Below are 20,875 nucleotides of genomic sequence, written 5' to 3'. Positions count from 1 at the left end.
TCACAGGAGAGCCACAAACTCTGGAGAGAGAAACCTAGATGTCCCATCCCAAAGTGAGTTCAAGGCCAGCAAATCATTGTGGGTTCCTTTGTACAGGGAGGCTCCCTCAAGGAGTTGGGATTTGAGTGTTGGCATGCTGTTTTTCAGGACACTTAGAAGGTTTATGGGGACAACAGTCAGAAAATTCTAAATGGAGCTGTTCCTGGGATTCTAGAAAGGACCCTGTGTGATGTGATCCCTAAAGAGAAAGGGACAATCAGGAGTGGGCTTTGACTTGGGGCAGGGCCCAAAGTCACTTTAGCATTGGTTGATGGAGCTACCACCTTCTACCTCTGCAACAGTGTCTTTGAGTCACAAGCCTCAGCAACTTGGGGTTCCAAAAGGCCCTAGGCTACAGATATACTTTGTTTTCTAGGGCTAACACACACACACACACACACACACACACACACACACAGACACACATGAGTCCTCATGATGAGTTAATAGTACTGTAAAATCTCTAGCTTTAGGCCTTCTTCTTTTTCCTTCTAGCCACTGGTCTTCTGGAAAGTTCCCTGTTTACTGGGATTCTCAGAAATGCTGCCCAACACTGAGGCCACAAACCCCTTTGATGTCCTGCGGACTGTATTGTTCAAATCCCAGCCCTGCCACTGGCCACCCAATTGCTATAGGCCAAGATAACTTCTCTAAGCATCTGTAAAACGGTGATCATGATACCACCTTCACCAGTGTGTTGTGAGAGTTAAATTAGACAATGCAGGCAACGTGACCTCTGTGGTCATTATGCTGAGTCATCCTGAGTTGATGTGGATGCGGATGTACCAGGGGACCTGGGGGCAGACACAGCTCACCTGTGTCTTAGCTTTACCACAGGTGGACCTCTGAACCCAGCTCCCAGCCCAGGGCTCTAAGGGGCCTCCGCCCTAGTGAAACACCCTGCCGGTCTCTCCTTCTGCAAGCACCACTTTGGAGTCTCTGACCTGGCAGGTGTCTTGCCCAGGTTTCTGAAGGTTTCCCGCACAGATCATACTGTCATCAATCATGTGATCATAGAGTTGCCGAGAGTTGCACAAAGTGTTGGAGATCAGCTTGACTTTGGCATCCAGGAGCTGGCGGGACCCTTTTCCTGTGGGGAAGGAGCAGAGAAAAGAGTACTACTGTGGGGACCAGGGTGGCACCAACCCCACCAGAAACCAGACTGTCATGGAGAAGCCCACCAACTCTCAGCTCAGAAAGGAAGAATTGTTCCAGGAGATGAGCAGAAAAGCCTCATCTTTAGCCTTCAACATGCCAGTGCAGACCTACAATCCTGTGCTGGTCATGACAGATGGACCAGATAGTATATTCCCTCCTCTCTTTCCCCAACTAGGCCATGAGGTTCAGGAAGAAATAGATGCTGTCCTAACCATTTTAAAATCCCCAAGGCCTAACCAAAGGACTGGCATAGTTCTTAGTGGATGGATGGATGGATGGATGGATGGATGGATGGAGTGCCCTGTGCAGTAGGCTACCTGCTTCCTAGAGCAGGCATTTTCCCCTGTAAAGAAAATGAAATAAATCAAAACATTTCATTGGCTTTGAACATAATGTCTTAGAGGCCTGTTCATGAAAAGCAAAATAATTCTAACCTGAGGCTCCAAAAGATTCTCATCTGAGACATCACCATGCTGACCAGACCATATTGAGCAGAATAGAGGTTAACAAGTGCAGATGGACTACCATGAAAATGGCTGTAAAATGAGTTTACTGGCTGACCCTAAATCCAATTAGCCAGACATCTTTCTCAAAAGACTCAAAGTTGTATATTACATTTCACTTTGCTCAGATGTGTGGAATTTCTGCAGACTTATTTAAAGTAATTCTCGCTATTCATTATTAAGGACAAGATGTGGGAAGGAAGAGTAATATATTTTGAGTATTCGGGAAAGACATGAAATACTCTTCTGATTTTTTTTTTTTTAGTAGAGGGTATAATCTTGCCAGTACTATGAGGAAAGTAATCCGTGGTTACTTTTTAAAATGAGACCAGATCCTAAAGACAAATCAACAGCTGGATTTAACACAATTTTATAGAATGTCTACTGTGTGGAGAACCCCAACCAAAGTACTGTGAGACAGACAGAGATGAATGGGGCCTGACCCGCATCTTCCAGGGGCTGACTTAATGAATGTCTCTTTAGAATTCTGTCATCCGCTGTGGTCATGCTTGCAAACCTAGGATGTAAGTATGATTATTAAGAAACTAAAACTCAGTTGTTCAAATGACAAAGTCAAGAACTGAATACTAGTCTGTCTGACTCAAAAGTCCATGATCTTTCCTCTTTCCAATCTACCTAGGGAGGGAGAAAGGTCTCCATAGATGCAGGGTCAATGCTTGGTAAAATCCAAGTATTTAGGGGTAGGGGCCAGGGACAGATACAGAGATCAAAGAAAATCAGGGAAGGCTCCCTGCAGGTGGAGAAATTTAACCAGATCTTGATCAATGAGGCAGATGCTTTCTTTGGTTGATGCATCTTGAATATGACACTCATTTCGACTTCAAAAGGGCAGTTGAGTTGGGCCTTTCTTCTCCGGTTGATGTAGTTCACCTAAGTCATGGGAGAGTGCATGGCCAACTCACCTGTTTCTGTAACACCCCAGCCAGAGATGTGGCACTCACTCCCAGAGGGAAAGGACCCATCAGGCAAGCACACGGTCTTCACATATTTGGATTCCAGAGCACAGTGACCAGCCACCGGCTTTAACTTGAGCAATGCTAGGTGGAGAGAGAGGTAGAAAATGGGTGTGATGTCACCTCTTTGTCAAAGAAGCACCAGCTTCAAGGTGGCCACAGCAAAGCCCCACCCGCCCCTGCCATGCCTGAAAAGCTTCTTCCATGGTCATTTCATATTTTGAACTTCCACCTGGGAAGGAGTAGCACTTCAGGGCGAGAGTCATGTCAAGAAATAATAATTGACCTTGAAATCACGTTTAATCCATTTTTTAAGAAATAGGCCATTAGAGGGACAAAAAGGCTACTGAGGAAGGAGAGAGAGGTGGGTGGGGGGGAATCCTCACGATAAGGGAAATGTGGTACAGCACTGAGCAGCCAGTAGCTAGGAATGTCATTGCATTTGCACTGGAGCACCCGCCAGGCGCTAGGGACCAGGCATGCCTGCATGCACATTGTGTCACCTGACACATAAGAAGCTAAGAGTTGTACATCAGTGTTTCCATTTCATAGAAGAGAAAAGAGGGCTCAGGGAGGTGAGCTGGCTCCTGGTGAGAAAGTTGGGAAGCCGGGATTCCAGGCCAAGCCCATTCCATAGCACAATGTTCCTAGCATAGCTTGCCCTCGGTTTAAGAGCATATGCCCATTTATCCACAGTTACACATACTCTCAAAAACTAAAAAGCTCTGGAACACATTCCCGACCTCACAGGGCCCACAGGGACCAAAAACAATCCAGAGCACCTTCTAGAACCAAACTTCAGCTTTCCGTTCATAGAGAAATCCACCCAGGACAAGACCCTCAGGAGAGCCATGAAAGAGGAACTTGCCAATATCATTGTGGGGAATCTCGTCTCTTTCATTGTAGTGGGTGTACTTGAATATCTTCTCCACCCTAAAGCTCTGCTCGTGAAATTCTTCTTTCTTCAGATCCTGGTCCCCTAGCACTACCTTTAGATGTCTGGTTTTTATGCTGCAAGGGAAAATGAGATGGTCAGGAAGGCTCTGCTTCTGCTCAGCTGTGTGGCCTTTGGCAAATCTGACCTTCTGCAGACTCAGCCTCCTCATCTGTAACCCTTGTCTCACTCACAAGACCCTGCTGTGGTGGGGTACAAATAAGATTATGTAAGGGAAGTGCTTTATTAACAGAAGCAAGCTCCAAATGTAAGCTATAACTTTTACTCATTTCTCATAGGAGACCTCCCATTGTCCCTAGGCCTTCCAAAGAAACAGCCATTGCCATCTTGAACCAGTCTTCTAAAATCCACTGGCAGGTACTAATGTTTGCCTGCTTGACTTCTCTTGAAGAGCACCTCCTAGAATCTCAGAGAAATCATTTACTACAAGGTGAACTGGAAGACCTTCGTGACCACCTCCAAAACCCAGGCTTTGTTGGACCAGCCTTGACCACGAGCATAGGGAGCTCAGAAGGGGGTGACTCTTCAGCTCCCCAGAAGTTACTTGCTTCTCTAAGGCACACAAGAGGCAGGGATGAAGACACCCGACTCAGAAGGGTCATTGGTGATAGCATCAGACACAGGAGCATGCTTTACTCTGTTCAGGGCAGGACAAAAGAAGTCAAAGAAGCAGATAGAATGGGGTTTCCATCTTACTTGTCCACTTAACTTTCCATACGACTTTAGGCAAGGTAAAGGCAGAATCCCAAGGTTCAAGATCCTCACTTACAAAAAGGGAATAACAATCTTTTCCTCCACAAATATTTCCTCAGCACTTGCTATGTACGAAGGCACGCTCAAGACACTGGAGATCCCACAATTAATAAAACAGATAAAAATCCCTGACCTTCCTCAGCTTGTCCTCCAGCAGACAGCTTTGAGGATTAAATGTCATTTGATAAATGCTGTGCCCACGGTAAACATTCCAGACATGGTAGCTATTTTCCCTCTGGCTTTCAGGAGCAATTCTTTTGCCCTTGAACAGATCAGAACCCCTAATCCTGCCAGAGCTACCAAGACGCTGCTCAGAGGGGAAGGGAAGAGCATCCCCAGGCACTCAAGCCACCCTGGTCCCTGTCCCAGCCAGCACCTACTCGGTGCAGTGGGCAGCAGTGAGCACCCAGCAGGGGTGGATCAGCGCCCCTCCACAGAAGTGGCCCTCGGGCATGGACACGGTCAGAGGCAGCGAGGACTGGAGGGACGCCTGCCACGGGTGCTTGCCCGCCGTGCTCTTAAAGCCTCCATAGATTCTCTTGATCTTCCGCTCTGCTATCTCAGTCTTTCCGCAGGAGTCAAACCCCAGAAGCTGGGTTGATGGCTCAGTGGGGATTTCCTTCGGGTAGGCAATGTCTGTGGGACACAAGAAAGACAAATTGTGCCATTCAGCCTCCCTCCAGTTCCTCAGCAGGGCTCAGGCAGAGGTATGACTCTGAGCCCAGTAGCTGAGCAGGGGTCCAGAGCTGAGAGACTGCACCGGTGCACACAGGGTGGGCATACAGTAGGTGCACAGTTGATATTTGTAGAATACATTGCGTAACATAGAGCAAGTCTGTAGAATTAACAATGCAGATTTTTTTCTTCCGTTTCAAAGTATGTGACTCCTAAGATTGACATGTATGCACATACATTATGTTTATGTAAATATACAAATCCATCACTGGGTATTTACTCTACATTGACAAAGGCCCCACAATTGTAAGTGTGCATGATCACTGTGCCTTTCATTATTAGTGCACAATTACAATTGTGGAGGCTTTTTCAGGGTAGAGGGGAGGGTATTCAGATGAACTAGAATAGGTGAGATAAAACATTTGCACAGATGACTGTGATACAAAAGGAGAGAGCAGTAAATGTTGTATAGGTGGTGACTCGTTTGGTTCCTTGGGATTTGTAAGGAGGCAGAGATAACATTTTACTTGAGAAATCAAGGAGGACTTCCTGGAGGAGGGGGATATTTGAGTTGGTTCTCAAAGAATAGTTGTATATGCACAAGAACAGATATGGGATGGAGCGTTATAGACAGAAGCGACCATAAGATCAAAGGCGCATATGTGAAACTGCTCAGGGAGGGAATCCCACTGGTCAGGGTGAAAGGGCACATTGTTCCAGATGTGGGCACAGACCGGGGCCAGGGCAGATGGCCAGGAAGACTGTGAGGCTGGAATTTGGATGCTTTGTGTCCTGAGAGTCTATGGGGGCCCAGCCAGTTTGATCATCATTGTACACCCAGGGCCCAGCATAGTGGCTGGCAAACAGCAAGAGATGGGTAAATATCTGTTGAGGGCACTGATTTGGAGTCAGAAACCATGAGTTTAGAGTTGGACTACCTGACCTGAACCCACAAAGGTATCCAGACCTGCTTGGCATCCTGGTGGGTGCAGACGGTTGGGCAGTTGGGCTGGCAGTGGGCTGTGAATTGGTAAAGTAAGTGTGGAGGAAGAATGGGGTGAGGGAGGGACCAGGTGCCAGGGACATCTCCCTACAAATCTCCATCCCCCCACCGCCTGGGCGTCTGAACAGCCATGACCTTTACCTTGGGCTGTGCAGGCTGAGACATCACAGTATTCCCATTTCACCTTGTCATTGCTAACTTTAATAAAGCACCAGGGCTTTTCGTCCGCGTCTGGGTTTCTAAAATACAAAACAAAACAACTCAGAGTCAAGGCTTGGTGAACCCACTGGATCTTATTGAAGAACCTTTGCATAAGAAGGTGCCAGGCTTTTGTGCTCCCCCGGGACCACATTTCTTTGAATCCTCCAACAGCTTATAAAACCTTAGCACAGAAGGGTGTTTATAGCTTTTTGGCAACACCTTGACTTCCAGAGGAAAATCTCAAGGACGAGGAAGCAGTCCCAAGTCTCATGCCAGATCCACAGGACGTATCTAATTATTCGTAGGAAAAGAAATGAGATCCCTGTTGAAGACCTTTCCACGTCAGGAGAGTAAAATCATCACATAAACATGGTGAGAGTTGGGTTCCTCTGCCTGAGCCTTTGAATTCTATGGATGGGAATCCTCTGAGAAAGGCTGCCAAGAGGTTCCCCTCCCCGCCACCCCCGAAGACAACTACACAAAGGGAACAGCTCAAGGTGAGAGAAAGTGGAAGGTACTAGTGTTTTGTGGAAAAAAAAAAAAATCTTCATGGCCAAGTGCGGTGGCTCATGCTTGTAATCCTAGCACTTTGGGAGTCCAAGGCAGGTGGATCATAAGGTCAGGAGTTCAAGACCAGGCTGGCCAAGATGGTGAAACCCATCTCTACTAAAAATACAAAAATTAGCCAGGTCTGGTGGTGTGTGCCTGTAATCCCAGCTGCTTGGGAGGCTGAGGCTGGAGAATCGCTTGAACCTGGGAGGCAGAGGTTGCAGTGAGCTGAGATGGTGCCACTGCACTCTAGCCTGGGTGACAGAGTGAGACTCCGTCTCAAAAAAAAAAAAAAAAAGTAAAGAAAAGAGAAAAAAAATCCTTATTTATGAAGCCAGTTCAAAACCACACAAAGACTTCCTCCCCTCAATCTGTAACTCATCTGACTCATTGGCCTTGGCTAGACAAAGGGTACTGGCAGGAAGGCAATGGAGTGGCCTGGAGGCAGCAGAAAAGGAAGAAGGAAACTAGATCACCACCAGGGGGAGTGGTGGCATTACCCTCACATGGGAAAGCCTGAACATCTTTGGGTTAGAGACCATCACCTTCGACAGACATTCCACTTGCTCTTCTCTCTCTCTGCCTGGAACTTATATGGGCTCGTGTGATTATTTCTGACCAGCAAAGTATGTGTGGGAAGAGGATGTGTCCCTTCTAGGCTGAAGTAGTGAAAAACTCATGCTTCATTTCCCAGTCCCTTCTTGCCAATCCAGAGTATTTGAGTAACTCTGTGGAGCTGAATCCCCTACCATCACCACCACCAACCCACATGATACTTGGAACATTAGTAAGAAATAGACTTTTTTTCTTTTCTTTTCTTTTTTTTTTCTTTTTGGAGACAGGGTCTCACTTTGTCACCCAGGCTGGAGTGCTGTGGTTCACTGCAGCCTCGACCTCCTGGGTTCAGATGATCCTCCCATGTCAGCCTCCTGATTAGCTGGGGCTGCAGGTGCTGACCACTACATTCAGCTATTTTTTTTTTTTTTTTTTTGGTAGAGACGGGGCTTTGCCATTTTGTCCAGGCTGGTCTCAAACTCTTGGGCTCAAGCAATCTGCCTGCCTCAGCCTCCAAATCATATGCCTGTGCTATGATTACAGGCATGAACCACAGTGACCGACCTGGAAATAGACTTTGATGTATTTGAGCCACGGAGATTTGGCAGTTGTTTACTATGGCAGCATAGCATCGTCTATCCTGAGTAAGAAAATCTTCCTAGAAAGGAGGCTGATGAGTTTCAATGATCTGTTTTAAAATAAGTGACCAAAATCAACTGAGCATGAATAAGGTAACTGTTACCTGCAGAAATTATGCTCCCCAATCCCATGGGTTTCAGCATCCTCCATAAACATGTTGTAATTCTCCTGCAAGAGGAGGTGGGAGTTCCAGTAAAGGCATGCATGCTGGTTGACTGTCCTATTCATTTTCCCTCGGTAAGAGTAGCCATCGCCAACATAGCAGTCATCAGGACCTCCGAGAGAGCAGGTAGCAATGTGAGAACCAACAGCCGCTGGCGTGCTGCTCCCAAAAAGGGCTTGGTGGGTATGTCAAGTGGTGAGAGAACTAGACCTGCCCATTTATCGCCTTGGGATTTCACCACAAATTTCAGAAAAAAAAAAAAGTGTTGAATGTCCCACATTTAATCCTGCTTAAAATATGAAATATAGTGGTTGTAGGGTGTGGGAGCTTAGTTCTTTAATTCTGGCTCACACAAGAACTGATAGAAGGTGGGCTAAGGCCTAGGGATGCCCAGGTGGTTTGACTTGCCTGCACTACGCCCCAGTTTATTAGTTTCTTTACACGAAGCCAGATACACCCTATCCCCTTAGGCGAGAAGGCTGAGGCAATAGTAGAGTTTGGGAAACTTGATTTGAACCACATTCTGGCAACAAAACCCAGAGAGAAAAGGGTTCCAGAGGCCTCACTTGTGGCCCTGATGAGGTGGTGGCAGAGACCCATACCTATTTCACAGAATTTCCCCTTGAACTGGTCAGGACAGGCACAGGTGAACTTGGATCTCTGCTTGTGCCGGGAGCAGGTACCACTATTCTGGCAGGGGTTTGGCCTGCACACAGGAACCACTGTGAACAAAGGAAAGGGGCCAGGAAGGCTCTTCAGAAGGAGTTGCAGCCCACGTCTGAGATGACAAGGAGACATTGGTGGCATTCTACTGGTGTCCATCCTTTCACGAAAGGTGGGTCACCAGAGGGGAAAGACAGATCCACTGATACTCTAGTAAGTGTACACAGAAGCCTTAAGAACATGAGCTAACGTGGATGAAGCAATGTGGCTGGAGGCCAAGACTAAGTGCACTTAAGTAGATGGGTTACTCAGTAAGAAAATGAAGAAGCATGGTTGAAGCAGTGCTGGGCCCCATCTGAGCTAGGTAGAGCTAGGTAGATCTCTGCCTGCTGATACCCATGTGGCCATGAGCAAATGAGTTCACCTGTCTACATTTCAGGCTCTTCATCTGTAAAACTCTTCCTTGAGGTGTTTTTGGAGAATGCAAAAGAGAGCGTATGTTTCCTGAGACAATGCCTGCCTCATAGCAGGGATTCGATATGTATTCATTCCCCTACTTGGTCCCCCTCAGGAATAGATCAGGGTCTACTTCCTGGAAGAAGTGAGTTTCAAGATGATTCTTTTTGGATGGGAAGGGACACAGAGCAGTCAACTCCCACTGAATTGAGTCAATCCAGGGATAATTAATCTTTAGAAATCCTAGGGAAAAGGACCATCTCGGATGCCTGCCACAAAAACATCAGGTGCATCTGGCCTTCCATGCAGAAGGGTGCAGGTAAAAAATAGGGCACAGAGAGCCTAGCTTCGAAGGGGACTCCACCACTTACCTTGGGAGCAGCTGGGGCCTGTGTAAGGGTGTTTGCAGACACAGCGGTAGTAGGGAGGACTCTGGGTAATGAGACATTGGCCCCGGCCACATGGGTTGTCCTTGCACGTGTTTTGCACTGTAGGAGATCCATAGAGAAGTGGGGGCAAAACATAAGACACTCTTTGGGGCACATTTTCCTTAGAGGGATACATGTACAATACAATGTTTGGGGATGACTGACAGGGTTTGTAGCCTTGTCCGTGGTCCTGAAACACTAGGGTACGCCAGGACAAGGCTTCTGTCTAATTTTGGGGTCATGGCGGATTGTCTCCCACGTTGTTTCCCGTGCCCATAGTCTTAATTTTTCTATCTTAATAAAAACGTTGATAATTGTTACACCTTCAACAAACAGAGCTGCAATTTTAGTCTCTCCATTTTCTAGCTAACTTCAGAGTCCTTTTACAGTTTTGTTACTTTTCTGAGAAGTTGAGTAAGCCCAGACACTGTGTTTATACTCAGTATTCTCAACCATCCTGAAAAATGTATTGAGGAAATTGCAGGATTGAAAATGAAAGGAATAAGTGAAGAGGGCACCAACGGAAGAAGTCAACCACAAAGCCATACGTACACCTAAGACCCCCTTTGCCTTCCACCAAGTAAGATGGTTGCTAGAGCAGCCGGAATCCAGATTTTCTCTAGGGGTACAATTAGCCCCTAGGAGTCCTATTCTTGAAGCTTTATTCCATGGCCTCATGTTATGCCCACAAGAGTTCACTAACAGCAGACACAGTGAGGATGGCAGAATGAAAGAGCATGGTCCAGAAGTCAGGCACGAGGGCTCTAATTTCTGCTCTACACTTAGCTAGCTGTGTGACCTTCATCAAATGCCCTCACTCTCTGGGTTCCCTTTCTCTGACTGGGTTGGGTCTCATGCACCCTGAGATCCTCCCTGCTCTCCCATTTGAGGACAACAGTGCTCTGTTGCAGTTAGACAAAACGCTCTAAGCACAAAGTCCTGAGTTTGGAATACATCTTGGTTAGAGTCCAGCTCTTATCCCCTCTCACCCTCAATCTTCCCATCTGGAGAATGGATGTACTAGTTCCATCTCACAGTGCAGGAGTGAGGATCCAGTGAGAGGCTGCCTGGGACCCTGCAGAGGAATCCACTATGCATGATACAGTATTTGCAGTTATAACCTTTCCATGGCATCACACAGTGCTTTCTCACACAGAAAGGACCACTTCTTGTTTAACTCAGAGGAAAGAGTGGATCTAGTGATGATGCACCCACCTTTCTGACACTTATTCCCAGAGAAAGGGGCCAGGCAGCTGCACGTGAAGGTCCTCCCGTGAACGAGGCAGTCCCCACCGTGTTCACAGGGGTTGGGCTGGCACGGATCTAAGACACATGACAAGAAGGCAATGTAGGTAAGGAATGGCAGGTGAGAAGCCCCCCACTTTTTCATCTAATTTCAGTCTCCTGCCCCAAATGAGAGAGTAACTACCAAACCAGAAACTGGGGAAAGCAGGAAAACATACATTGTCCTTAAACATCAAGGAAAATTGCAGTCACCTGACCAGAGAAAGGGATTCAGGTTAGTGAGAAGAGAGGCGAGAAGGAACCACGACTGTCTCCCCTCGGCCTGGCTTTGGACGGGGCCTTTCTCATTGAGAAACTCCCCTTTTCCCTCATCAGTGTTTTTCTCCTCCCAGTCTTGCTGGGAGTGCCACAGGGTCTGTCTCTGATGCTGAAGGTATTTCACAAGCCTGAAGACCTCCCCTACTTCCAGTGCCCAGGGGTGGAGGTCAGGAGTGGGGAAAGAAAACCCACCCCTAATGAAACGCAAGCTTTCTGAACATCAGGAGAGAAGACCAAAGGCAAGAGGGTGACAGAAGAATTGGCGGCGAGGAGGAAATGACCCAGTGGCCTTCATCTTTCTTCAACTACTTGTTCAGTTAGATTTTGTCATATTTCATCTGTGCCTGTGGCTTTCATGGTTGTCTGAATGGATCTTCCCTTGGGGAATTCTTTATCCTTCTGTTCACACACATTGTTCTTTGGTTCAGGAACTAGGATCCCTGGGCCCTGCTCTTGTTTTGATGGTCCCTTCTGATGTTCCCCCATGCCCTGTATCTTGGCCCTGCCTTCCAGGCCACTTTGCACAGTTACACAGCTTTTATTCCAGCTGCTAAGTGCTTTCCATTCCTTCTCCTCATTTAGTCACATGGCATTACTTGGACCCAGCTTCTTATTTTCTTTTCTGTCCCATTGCTGGGGTTAAGAAGCCACGAAAATAAAAACAAGTGTGGTAGGAGCACGTGTGTGTGAATACACACACACACATGCACACACACACAATCTAACAACTGTGGAAAGCTTCTAAAGAGTGAAGGGAGAAAGAAAAAGTTGAAGGGGAAGGAAAAGTCCTGGCAACGGCAGGAGGGAAGGAAAGTCCCAAAGCTGAATGTGTACATGCTACAGTCTGGTGCTCACGGTTGACATGGACTTCCTGCATCCTTAGGGTCTGACCTGTAATCTAAGCTATGGGAATGATTTTGAACACAGCTGCTATTCACAGCATCAGGAAACCCAGACAATGCTGCATTAACTTGCTGCATGACCTTGGCCAAGTCAGCTCCTCTCTTAGCCTCACTTACCTCATCTGCCATTTGAGGGTAGGGGAGATGGTCTCTAAGAACCTCCCCAGTCCTCACAGCATGTGAATCTAACAGAAAAAAAGCCAGTCCACATAATTTCTTCCATAGCTATTTTACAATGCTGGTCAGAGAGGAGGAGAGAGAGGCCCTTGCATGTGGTCCCATGTACACTCCCCTCTGTCCTTCTCCCAGGGGAGTCCCTGGAAGAGATTTGGTACCTACCGGCTTGGTCGTCGGTGTAGTACCAGTCAGGATTCTCAGGGTGGGTGAGTGTGCTACTGGTATTCTCTTCCGGATTATAATCCTCGTAGCTGTAGTCATACTGGTCAGGGGTCCAGTCTGCACGGTGGTAACAGGACAGAAGAAATCCTAATCATTCTACTTAAATAGGTCAGCATTTTATTTAGTTGGACACCTTTTCCCCAAAGAATTCAAAGTCCTGCAGGAGGAATCATGTGTCTCTCCAGTTCTGCACAGTGAGGGGAGGGGAAAGGAGGGCTCAGGCTTTGCATCTTTTTACTTGGGGGATGTTATGACCAGGCAAGGTGGTGTTGACATTTAGCAGGGTCATGAGCACCTGATTGGAAGTGAAGAGAAGAAGCCAAGTCCCAGCTTTCTACTCCCTTGACCTTGGGTAAGCCAACTATATTATCGAGTCTTGGTTTTCTCATCTTTGAAGAGCAGGAAGAGGACTGGGACCTAGCACATCTACAGGGTCTTACATGGGGTCTCCCCGGGGTCAGATTACACTATACTTGAGTGCCTGGTTGGCTTATCCTGTGAATAATATTTCTTGATGGGACTTCATTTGTCACCAAGTTGAATGAAATCAAAGAAAACTCATCATTTTCCTTTTGATCATGGCATCAAACTACTCCCAAGCAGTATCTACAGAGTCATTTTAACAGATAACATTTATTGAGCCTTTACTATGTACCATGCCCTGTGCTAAGCACTTCACATGCACCGTCTAACTTCATTTTCATAAAAATCTAGGAGGTGTATTGTTCACTCTGAATTGAGAAACCTGAGGCTGACAGAGATCGAGTAACTCGGCCAAGGTCACATAGCTACTAAAGGGCAGGATATGAACTATGGCAGTTTGTCTCCAATAACCCCTAAATCTCACTAGTTCAACTGTAGCACTCAACTGTTTCAACTGGTGCCTTACATTGCCTTGGATACTCCCACACTTACCCTTGGGAAAATGTGTCTCACCATCCCCATTGAGTATCCAGCCTGCCCATTAGGAATTTCCCAAGGATAGCCTTGTAAAAGTTTATGGATCTTGCCTATGGTTGCAAACCTTACACTAGACTGGTCATCGGGGAAAAAACAGGTATGTGTAAGGTTAGCTGGACTCAAGCTCTTTGCTCTCTGGGGCCTTGTGGGGAGATCCTGGTAGCTCTGTGGCTGGTAGGTCTGTGGAAGTTTGAGATATGAAGAAAGTCAGGTTGACTTTGCTCTCTCCAGCCGGCGGGAGTATGGCAAGTCGGCAAGTTGAAGCTGCAAGGAAGCTGTCCAGAGATGCATATGATAATGAGGCGGGAGCAAATGCAGATAGCTGACTTGAAAAGGCACTCCTACGGAGCCAGCTGATGGCTTGGAGGATGGCACTTTACCTAAGCCTGATTATCAACCACATTATCTTACTCGTCTCTCAGTCATTCTGTTAGAGTCTTTATCTCTCTGGCTTTTGAAAAATCGACTTTTGCACAATGGCTGTTTTATATTTCCCATTAAAATAGAACTAGCTTTTTATTTCTTTTTTGAATACGCCAACACTGGTTTCTTGCCAAAGTTTCACCTCATTTATCACAGTGTCAAGTCAAGACTCCCTTGGCTTGCTCATTATTTCTCCCGAACTGCTTTTCCCCACTATGAAATGCTCCCGGGGGAGGCCACCTTTTTAGGGCTGAGGATCCAGGTTGAAGATAAGGCCATTGTCTTCCTGGAGCAAATAAAGTTTTCCTCCATCTAGCGTGATAAAGCAGAGAAAGAGAGGGAGAAAGTGAGAAAAAAAATGTTTTTCTGAGTTTGACATGGAAGATTTCAAACTGACATTTAGGAGAGACAATGGGGTTTGGTAATGAGATGATTGCATTGCTTAGTTATTTCTTTTTCTTTGGAGAGTTTATTTTTGTTTTTCCAACAGGCGTTTATAGATAAGTGCCCTTTAGGTTGCTTCTGTAATTTCTCCCATCTCTCCCACAGGTTGGCAGTCAGATCGGCTAATCTTGGCGAGGCCATTAAGAATTACTTATTTTGCAGATATTTAGAAATGGGGAAGATTCTAATGTAGATGGTATGGTGTGACTTTTCCAGGTGACGAGGGATGAATGAAATGTCTGTTAGAGGATTTTGACTTGAATCCAGACCTATTAACAAGGTCTGCTCACCTCTCAGTGAAGCCAAAGAAGAAATAAAATACATAGGCTTTGAATCATATTCCTGCTAAGAAAGGCTTCCTATTCTCTAGTGGGCCTCAGTGGAGATGGATAGAGCCAGCAGAGCTCAGTGGCTCCAGATAGCCAGGGTGGAAGAAGCCAACTAGCCGGTGGATATGCAAGGAAAGTCACCAAGATCCTTTCCATTTGGGATGGGCTGCCATGTGATTTGAAGGTGCTTTATCGGAGCATCATCTGGGAGGGTTTCTCCACTTCCAGGCTTAAACCTTATTTTGTCTTTCCCGTTATGTTGGCACTTAATCCTATTGTCTGCGTAAGTAACTTGTCTTGTGAACCTACAATGGACCAAGCGTTATGCCAGGTGCAGGATGGCATTGGGAATGGTGGAAAGTTATACAAATAAGAGTAGGATGTGGCCTTGCCCTCAAGGAAGCCTCCAGTCAAGGTTGGGTAGGGGATGAAAGCCAGCTAAGGAAGGAGATTAAAGAGCAGTGAAGAGGTGAGGGAGCTAGAAGTGACCAAGTCTAGGCCTGGTGCCCTCAAGTTTCACAGTGAAACTCTGCCTTGGTATGAGCCAATCTGATGACAAAAATAGCCCTTGATTCTCCACCCCTCCCTGTACCTATACCCTTTGCAATGTGACTTTTCAGCTTCTCCCACCAAGAGATTGAGTCAGTTTCCCTGCCCTTGGTTCTGGGTTGGCCTTAGGACATGCTTTGGCCAATAGCATGTGTGATGGAAGGATGGTGTGCCAGCTCAGAGCCTGGGCTCCAAGAAGTCTTGCGCTCTCTTGACTCACTCTCTCTGGATCCTGGACCCATGTGACTGCCATGTGAACAGTTTGGCCTATTCTGCAAGAGCGTATGAGAACACATGGACAACAGCTGGTCTAGTGGTCCTAGCTGAGGCCTCAGACACATAAGAAAGCCCAGTCAATACTCAGCAAGATAAGATGCCAGTCAATCTGCCAGCTTCTGCAGACACATGAGGAAGCCCAGTCAGGATCAACTGAGCCTGACGCAGCCCAGAAGAACTGCCCAGCTGAACCCAGCCAAGATTGTCAACACAAAGAATTGTGACCTAAATACATGGTCAGTGGTTTAAGCTACTAAGTTTGGGGTAGTGTATTATGCAATAATAACAAACTGATACACAGGACTTGATTGATATTAGATTGTTAATGGGCTAAGAATTTTAGATACAAGAGCAGTCCTCTGTGGCCCAGTTGGCTGGAGAGTTTTAAGTGTCATAGCTGGATCTCAGATGGCACCTCTATCTTGGGTATTTGGTCTCGAACTAGATAGTTTCTTAAGAGGAAGGGCCATTTCCATTCCTCTTTTAATCCCAGAGTGCCCAGCACAAAGCTCTACCTGTAGTTAATGTATGTGATTGACAGATTTATTTTTCCCTTAGTGGTCAAGCCTTTCTGCCTTCTGATTGGCCTGCATGCAGCTTTGCTGGCCAAAAAGATGGTGCCTGCTTAAAGCAGAGGAAATAGGGAATTTCAGTAAGAAACTGTGTGAGAAATGGGTCAAATGTACTTGGCAAAGAAAATACCTGATGAACTCTGTAGAAATCTAGAAACTCATCCACATATTTTCCTGGGGAGAGAGGCACAGCAGCCTGACATACATTTTGGTGCCACTGGTAGATTGTAGAAAAACAGTTTAGGTTTAAACATAGATTATTTGTAAGTTTCTCTAGGCTATAGAAAAGGGAAGAGCTTTGGGAAAGAAAGGGGCAGGTGTTCGAGCATTTTCTATCAGGAATAAAAAGAAATTCTTGTGGGTTTGTCTAGTTTTCAGAGTCTGTTTCTAGAAGAAATTATCAGGAAAGATCATGAGAGTATCCTGAGTTAAGCCAAATTATCCTAATAATAGGTTATAATTTACTGAGTATTTTCTAAGTATCAGACACTAAACTAAATAAATGTGGTTGCCCACAATCTTACTTCACCCTAAAGCAACCCTGTGGCATAGGTCCTATTTTGCAGATAAGGAAAAATGAAGGCCAAAGGAGATGACATAATAACCCAGGTCTACCTAACTCCAAGTCTTATTTGCCTTTTTACGATCCTGGAACCTCTTATAGGTTTGGGTTTCATGAACTCCATGGGTTTTAGCTTTCAGGAAGTAATATGCATTGGGAAACCTTCTTAAGCTCATGTTCTGGGTCCCTTGACCAGGATTAACTCGGCCCATGTTCGGGGTCTCTCAGAAAATGCTCAGAGTTCCTGCGATGGGGGCTTTGCAGCTGCTCTGGTTAAGGAGCTTGCCAGATGTGTGGAACGGAATCAAACTCCCCGGAATGTCGTCCCTGTTGGCGTCATCCATCACTGTGGCACAGACGGCTCCTCTGAGGGCCTCCTCCAAACCCCAGCCCTGTCGGCCTGCATTTGACGCTTCCAATCTGGCTGGCGGGGCAAGCCCAGCAGAGACTCTCGCTGGCAGGCAGTAGGACAGCTGATGGATGGGCTCAGCCTGCATTGCTGGGCAGAGCCAAGCCAGCTTTGAAGAGGCATTTCCACAGGCCTGCTGGCTGTCGTGGCACCTGCTTTGGGGAGATGGGCAGTTGTGCTGTTTGCTGGCTACCTCCTCCACCACCCATTGGGGACTGTGGACTGGGCACCTTCTGCTCCAGCAAGGCCCTCACCGTGTGCTGTCTCCAGCGAGACCAACCAAAGAAACAGCTTGTCTGTGGGCACGAGCATGGGGTCTCCTTCGCCACACTGTTGTCTAGAGCCAGCAGGGAGTTGCCAAATACCATCAAAGCACAACCCCTTTGAAAGGTTAAGTCAGATACTGAACAGGGATGTTTTTAAACTGAATCTCCTCTTTGCAAAAAGGCCCAACCTCTACATCTCAGCCCATTCCCCGGAGGCTATGACACCTCGAGATGGACTCTGGATCCCAGGAGCAGTCGGCTTTGGGGTCCATTCATTCATACACCAAACTGCCTGAAGCTGTTGGCAGAGTTCTTGTAGGGCCCAGTTTCTTGAGAGTTAAATTCAATACTCTTCACTCCCTGTAAGTGGTGTTTCAGCCTGTGCTTTAAAAGTCTCCAGTGATGGGAAACTCATTACCTCCTGAGAAACCAATGGCCCATTCAGATTTCTGGACAACTCTGATGGTGAGAAAGTTCTTCCTGTTGGCAGATCAAATCTGACCCTGTAGCTCCCAGTCTGTTTGATTAAAGCTATAAATCTATGGGCACATAGGCTAACTCTACTCCCTTTCCGTGATCTCTGTTCAGTAGGGCCACTGCTTACAGTTGTTCGAGTTGTTCACTGCACAATTCCAGGGTGTCATGAACTCACTGAAGATGTCTCTTACAACTTTCTGGCAGCTGGCCGTGAAGTCAAGGGCCTTTGAGTCTTCTGCACTTCTTTTTCTTCCACTGTGTCACCCCATAGCTTCTACAGCCCAGTATCCCTGAAAATCAGACCCAAGGATCCCCTTCAGTGGTGCCTGGGCAGTTTGTGCTCAAGGCTGGGGAAGAGGCCACCCTTCCAGCCCCTTGGTCTCAGCTCCTCCCTGGACTCCTTGTGTGGGTGGTGGTGTGGCCGTCAGCTAGGGGATAACTCTCTGAAATACGTGCCTTCGGAGGAACTGAACTATGTGTCATTGAATAGCCTTCGTGTTGGGGAAAGACACAGATTTTCTCAAAACCCCACACGCCATGCCCATATACATTTCTCCTCAACTCCACAAACATCCGCTGAGCACCTGGGACAGAATGAAGACCTGGCCTTACCTTTCTGCCCATCCAGGGGTTTGCTGGTGGAGAATATTGACTGTCAAACTGAATTTGGCCCAGGGACTGCTATCTTTGTGCCAAATAAATCCTTGATTCAAGGTTCAGATGTGGCCACAGTCTCTGTGTGTTGTCTGCCTGGCTACGGCGCTCCATGGGTGACCAGCCTGTATCTCTACCAGTGGGGATGTTGGCCTCTGGCCAGATAGAGTGGTGAGCAGAATTTTCTCCCCCAGGGCTCAGGGCTGCAAAGGGAGACTCGAACCCAGAGCCAAAGGACCAGGAGTGGATGATGTGGAAGGGGTGGCCCTGCCTAGCCTGTGCACACTGTGGGCACAAGGCTGAGGACACAGGAAAGGGAGACGATAAGAGAGCGAGTCTGTGAGACAGAGAGCCTGTGTGAAGATACAGGACCCGCCGGGGGGTAGACGCGCTCAGCCTGAGGAAGCAAACCATTTGGGCAGAGGGGACAATGGCAGAGGTGCTGGTGAGAGGGTATCACCAGGCCAGGTCAGCCTGGAGGCTGCCCTTCCACAGAAAGAGGTGGAGCGGATGGGTGTGGCACAGGGCTGGCCTGCCTGGAGCCAGGCATTGTTCCATCTCACCCTTGCTTTGCCTTGGCCTTTCACCTCATTTTAGCCTCCAATTCGCTGTGTGGCCAGGAGTAAGTTGCGTCCCCTCTCTGGGCCTCAGTTCCTTTATAAAATCAAGGGTTTTAACTACATAGGCAGTATTTCCCTTGGGACCCTGAGCCGGGGCTCAGTGGTGTCCACAGGAAACTCAAAATTGTGTGAAGCATTATGGGTGCACACATTTTGAGGGCAAGTTCTCAAAGGTGCCTGTGACACCCTGGAAATAGTTGAACCCTGGGGTCCCTCCAACACTTCCATACTTAGGCCTCCTTTTCTCCAGCCCACAACCAGCCTGGGATTGGTGGGAAGCCCCCAGGAGATCAGCGCACTCACCTGGGTCCAGGCTTTCCAATAAAGACATCAGGGAGAACTGAAAAACAAAACAACACAGCAGATCAGCGTTGAGACGGGGCTCGGCCGGGCATGATCCTCAGGTGTCAGCCAGGGGAGACCGTACGGGGTGCAGGTGCACTGTGTGCTTTCTTATGGTTGTGGCCGTGATGGAGGTTGAAGGGAGGGGGATGGGGTCTGTTTGAAGATACACGCTCCCCCCCACCACCACCTATGCACGCTGAGCACTGAAGCATTGTCCTTCTCCACAGCAGGGGGTCGTGTCGCTTGTCTGCCCCTGTCCTTGCTTTGGAACACGGCTGCCCAGGTACTGGCGTGCTCGTCAGTTGCAGTGAGTTTCATCTACTCCCTGCCTGATACGCATTGCTGCATTTCATCATTATAACAGTGCTATGAAGAGGCTTGCACCAGCCTTGTTTACAGATGAGAAACTTTGGACTTGGAGGTCACGTAGCTGTGGTAGGATTTGGAATTCGTGCTGAAATCTAGGTGATTTCTTCAGGTGACAGTTCCTGGGGATTTGGGGATGAACAGATGCTTAAAACTCTCCAGTGGCTTACCATTGTTCTTAGAATAGAATGCAAACACCTGCCATGATCTACAAACCTCCTCCCATACTCCTCCCTTGCATTGCCCCTTACTAAGCTTCAACCACATCTGGCTTCAGAATGGCACAAGCTAAATTCCTCCTACCTCAGGGCCTTGGCAATTGTTGCTGCCTGGAAGCCCTTCTCCATGACCTTGGCTAGGTCTCAGTTTAAACGTCATCTTGCCTGAAATATCCCATCAATATGACATTTCCCTGTCCCCATTGTTTTTGTCACTGCACTTGTTCATTCCCTCCATGATCCTTACTGCAGTGCATAGCTTTACATTTATTTATTTTCATGTCACCTGTCTCTCACATCAGACTCTGTCCTCCAGAAAGGCAGGGATTTTATCTGTTTTGTCATTGATGTATTACCCCATACCTAGCATAGAGCTTGGCACATGGCATTCCTCAAAAAGATTTGCTGAATAAATAAATAATGATATAAAGAGTTCCTTTAATATGCAGTACTCAACCCAAAAAAGAAAGTTTTACTCATTTAATACCTGGAGTATGCTCTTCCACTTTAATCAGGGGTCAGCAAAAAAGGGCCCTTGGGCCAAGTCTAGCAGTTGTGTTTTTGTAAATAAAGGTTTACTGGAAAACAACCATGCCTGTTTGTTTATGGCTGCTTTTGTAGAGAGAAAGTATGACACCAAATATTTATTATCTGACACTTCACAAACAAAGTTTGCTGAACCCTGATTTAAAGAAATAAGAGTTCTACCACCAGACAGCTTTCCCTTTGGGTCGTGGCTGCCAGAAAGCTGAGATCAATGAGATACATCAAGCTAGGCAGTTTGGTATATTCGCTGCTTCTACCCTCTGCAGAATTTCTAATTTTCT

At 47.1% G+C, this 20,875-nt stretch overlaps 1 protein-coding gene across 2 annotated transcripts in view; it reads right to left on the bottom strand.

The window, feature by feature from the left end:
* Positions 1-20,875, bottom strand: part of HABP2 (hyaluronan binding protein 2) — a 37,074-nt gene that overhangs the window by 2,658 nt on the left and 13,541 nt on the right. The window contains exons 2-12 of one of the 2 annotated variants that reach the window (XM_007964115.3): positions 19,423-19,459; positions 12,519-12,635; positions 10,930-11,037; positions 9,658-9,774; positions 8,770-8,889; positions 8,108-8,279; positions 6,202-6,299; positions 4,763-5,018; positions 3,543-3,685; positions 2,624-2,758; positions 984-1,129 (exon numbers count right to left, since the gene is read on the bottom strand). In XM_007964115.3, coding sequence (XP_007962306.2) covers positions 984-1,129; positions 2,624-2,758; positions 3,543-3,685; positions 4,763-5,018; positions 6,202-6,299; positions 8,108-8,279; positions 8,770-8,889; positions 9,658-9,774; positions 10,930-11,037; positions 12,519-12,635; positions 19,423-19,459 — 1,449 coding nt within the window. Of the gene's footprint in view, positions 1-983; positions 1,130-2,054; positions 2,218-2,623; positions 2,759-3,542; positions 3,686-4,762; positions 5,019-6,201; positions 6,300-8,107; positions 8,280-8,769; positions 8,890-9,657; positions 9,775-10,929; positions 11,038-12,518; positions 12,636-19,422; positions 19,460-20,875 lie in introns of those variants that run through there. The other variant, XM_073019380.1, reaches the window with a different exon arrangement.

The sequence above is a fragment of the Chlorocebus sabaeus genome, chromosome 9 (assembly GCF_047675955.1).
Source record: "Chlorocebus sabaeus isolate Y175 chromosome 9, mChlSab1.0.hap1, whole genome shotgun sequence".
Lineage (NCBI taxonomy): Eukaryota > Metazoa > Chordata > Mammalia > Primates > Cercopithecidae > Chlorocebus > Chlorocebus sabaeus.
This window is presented reverse-complemented; position numbering and strand designations above follow the sequence as displayed.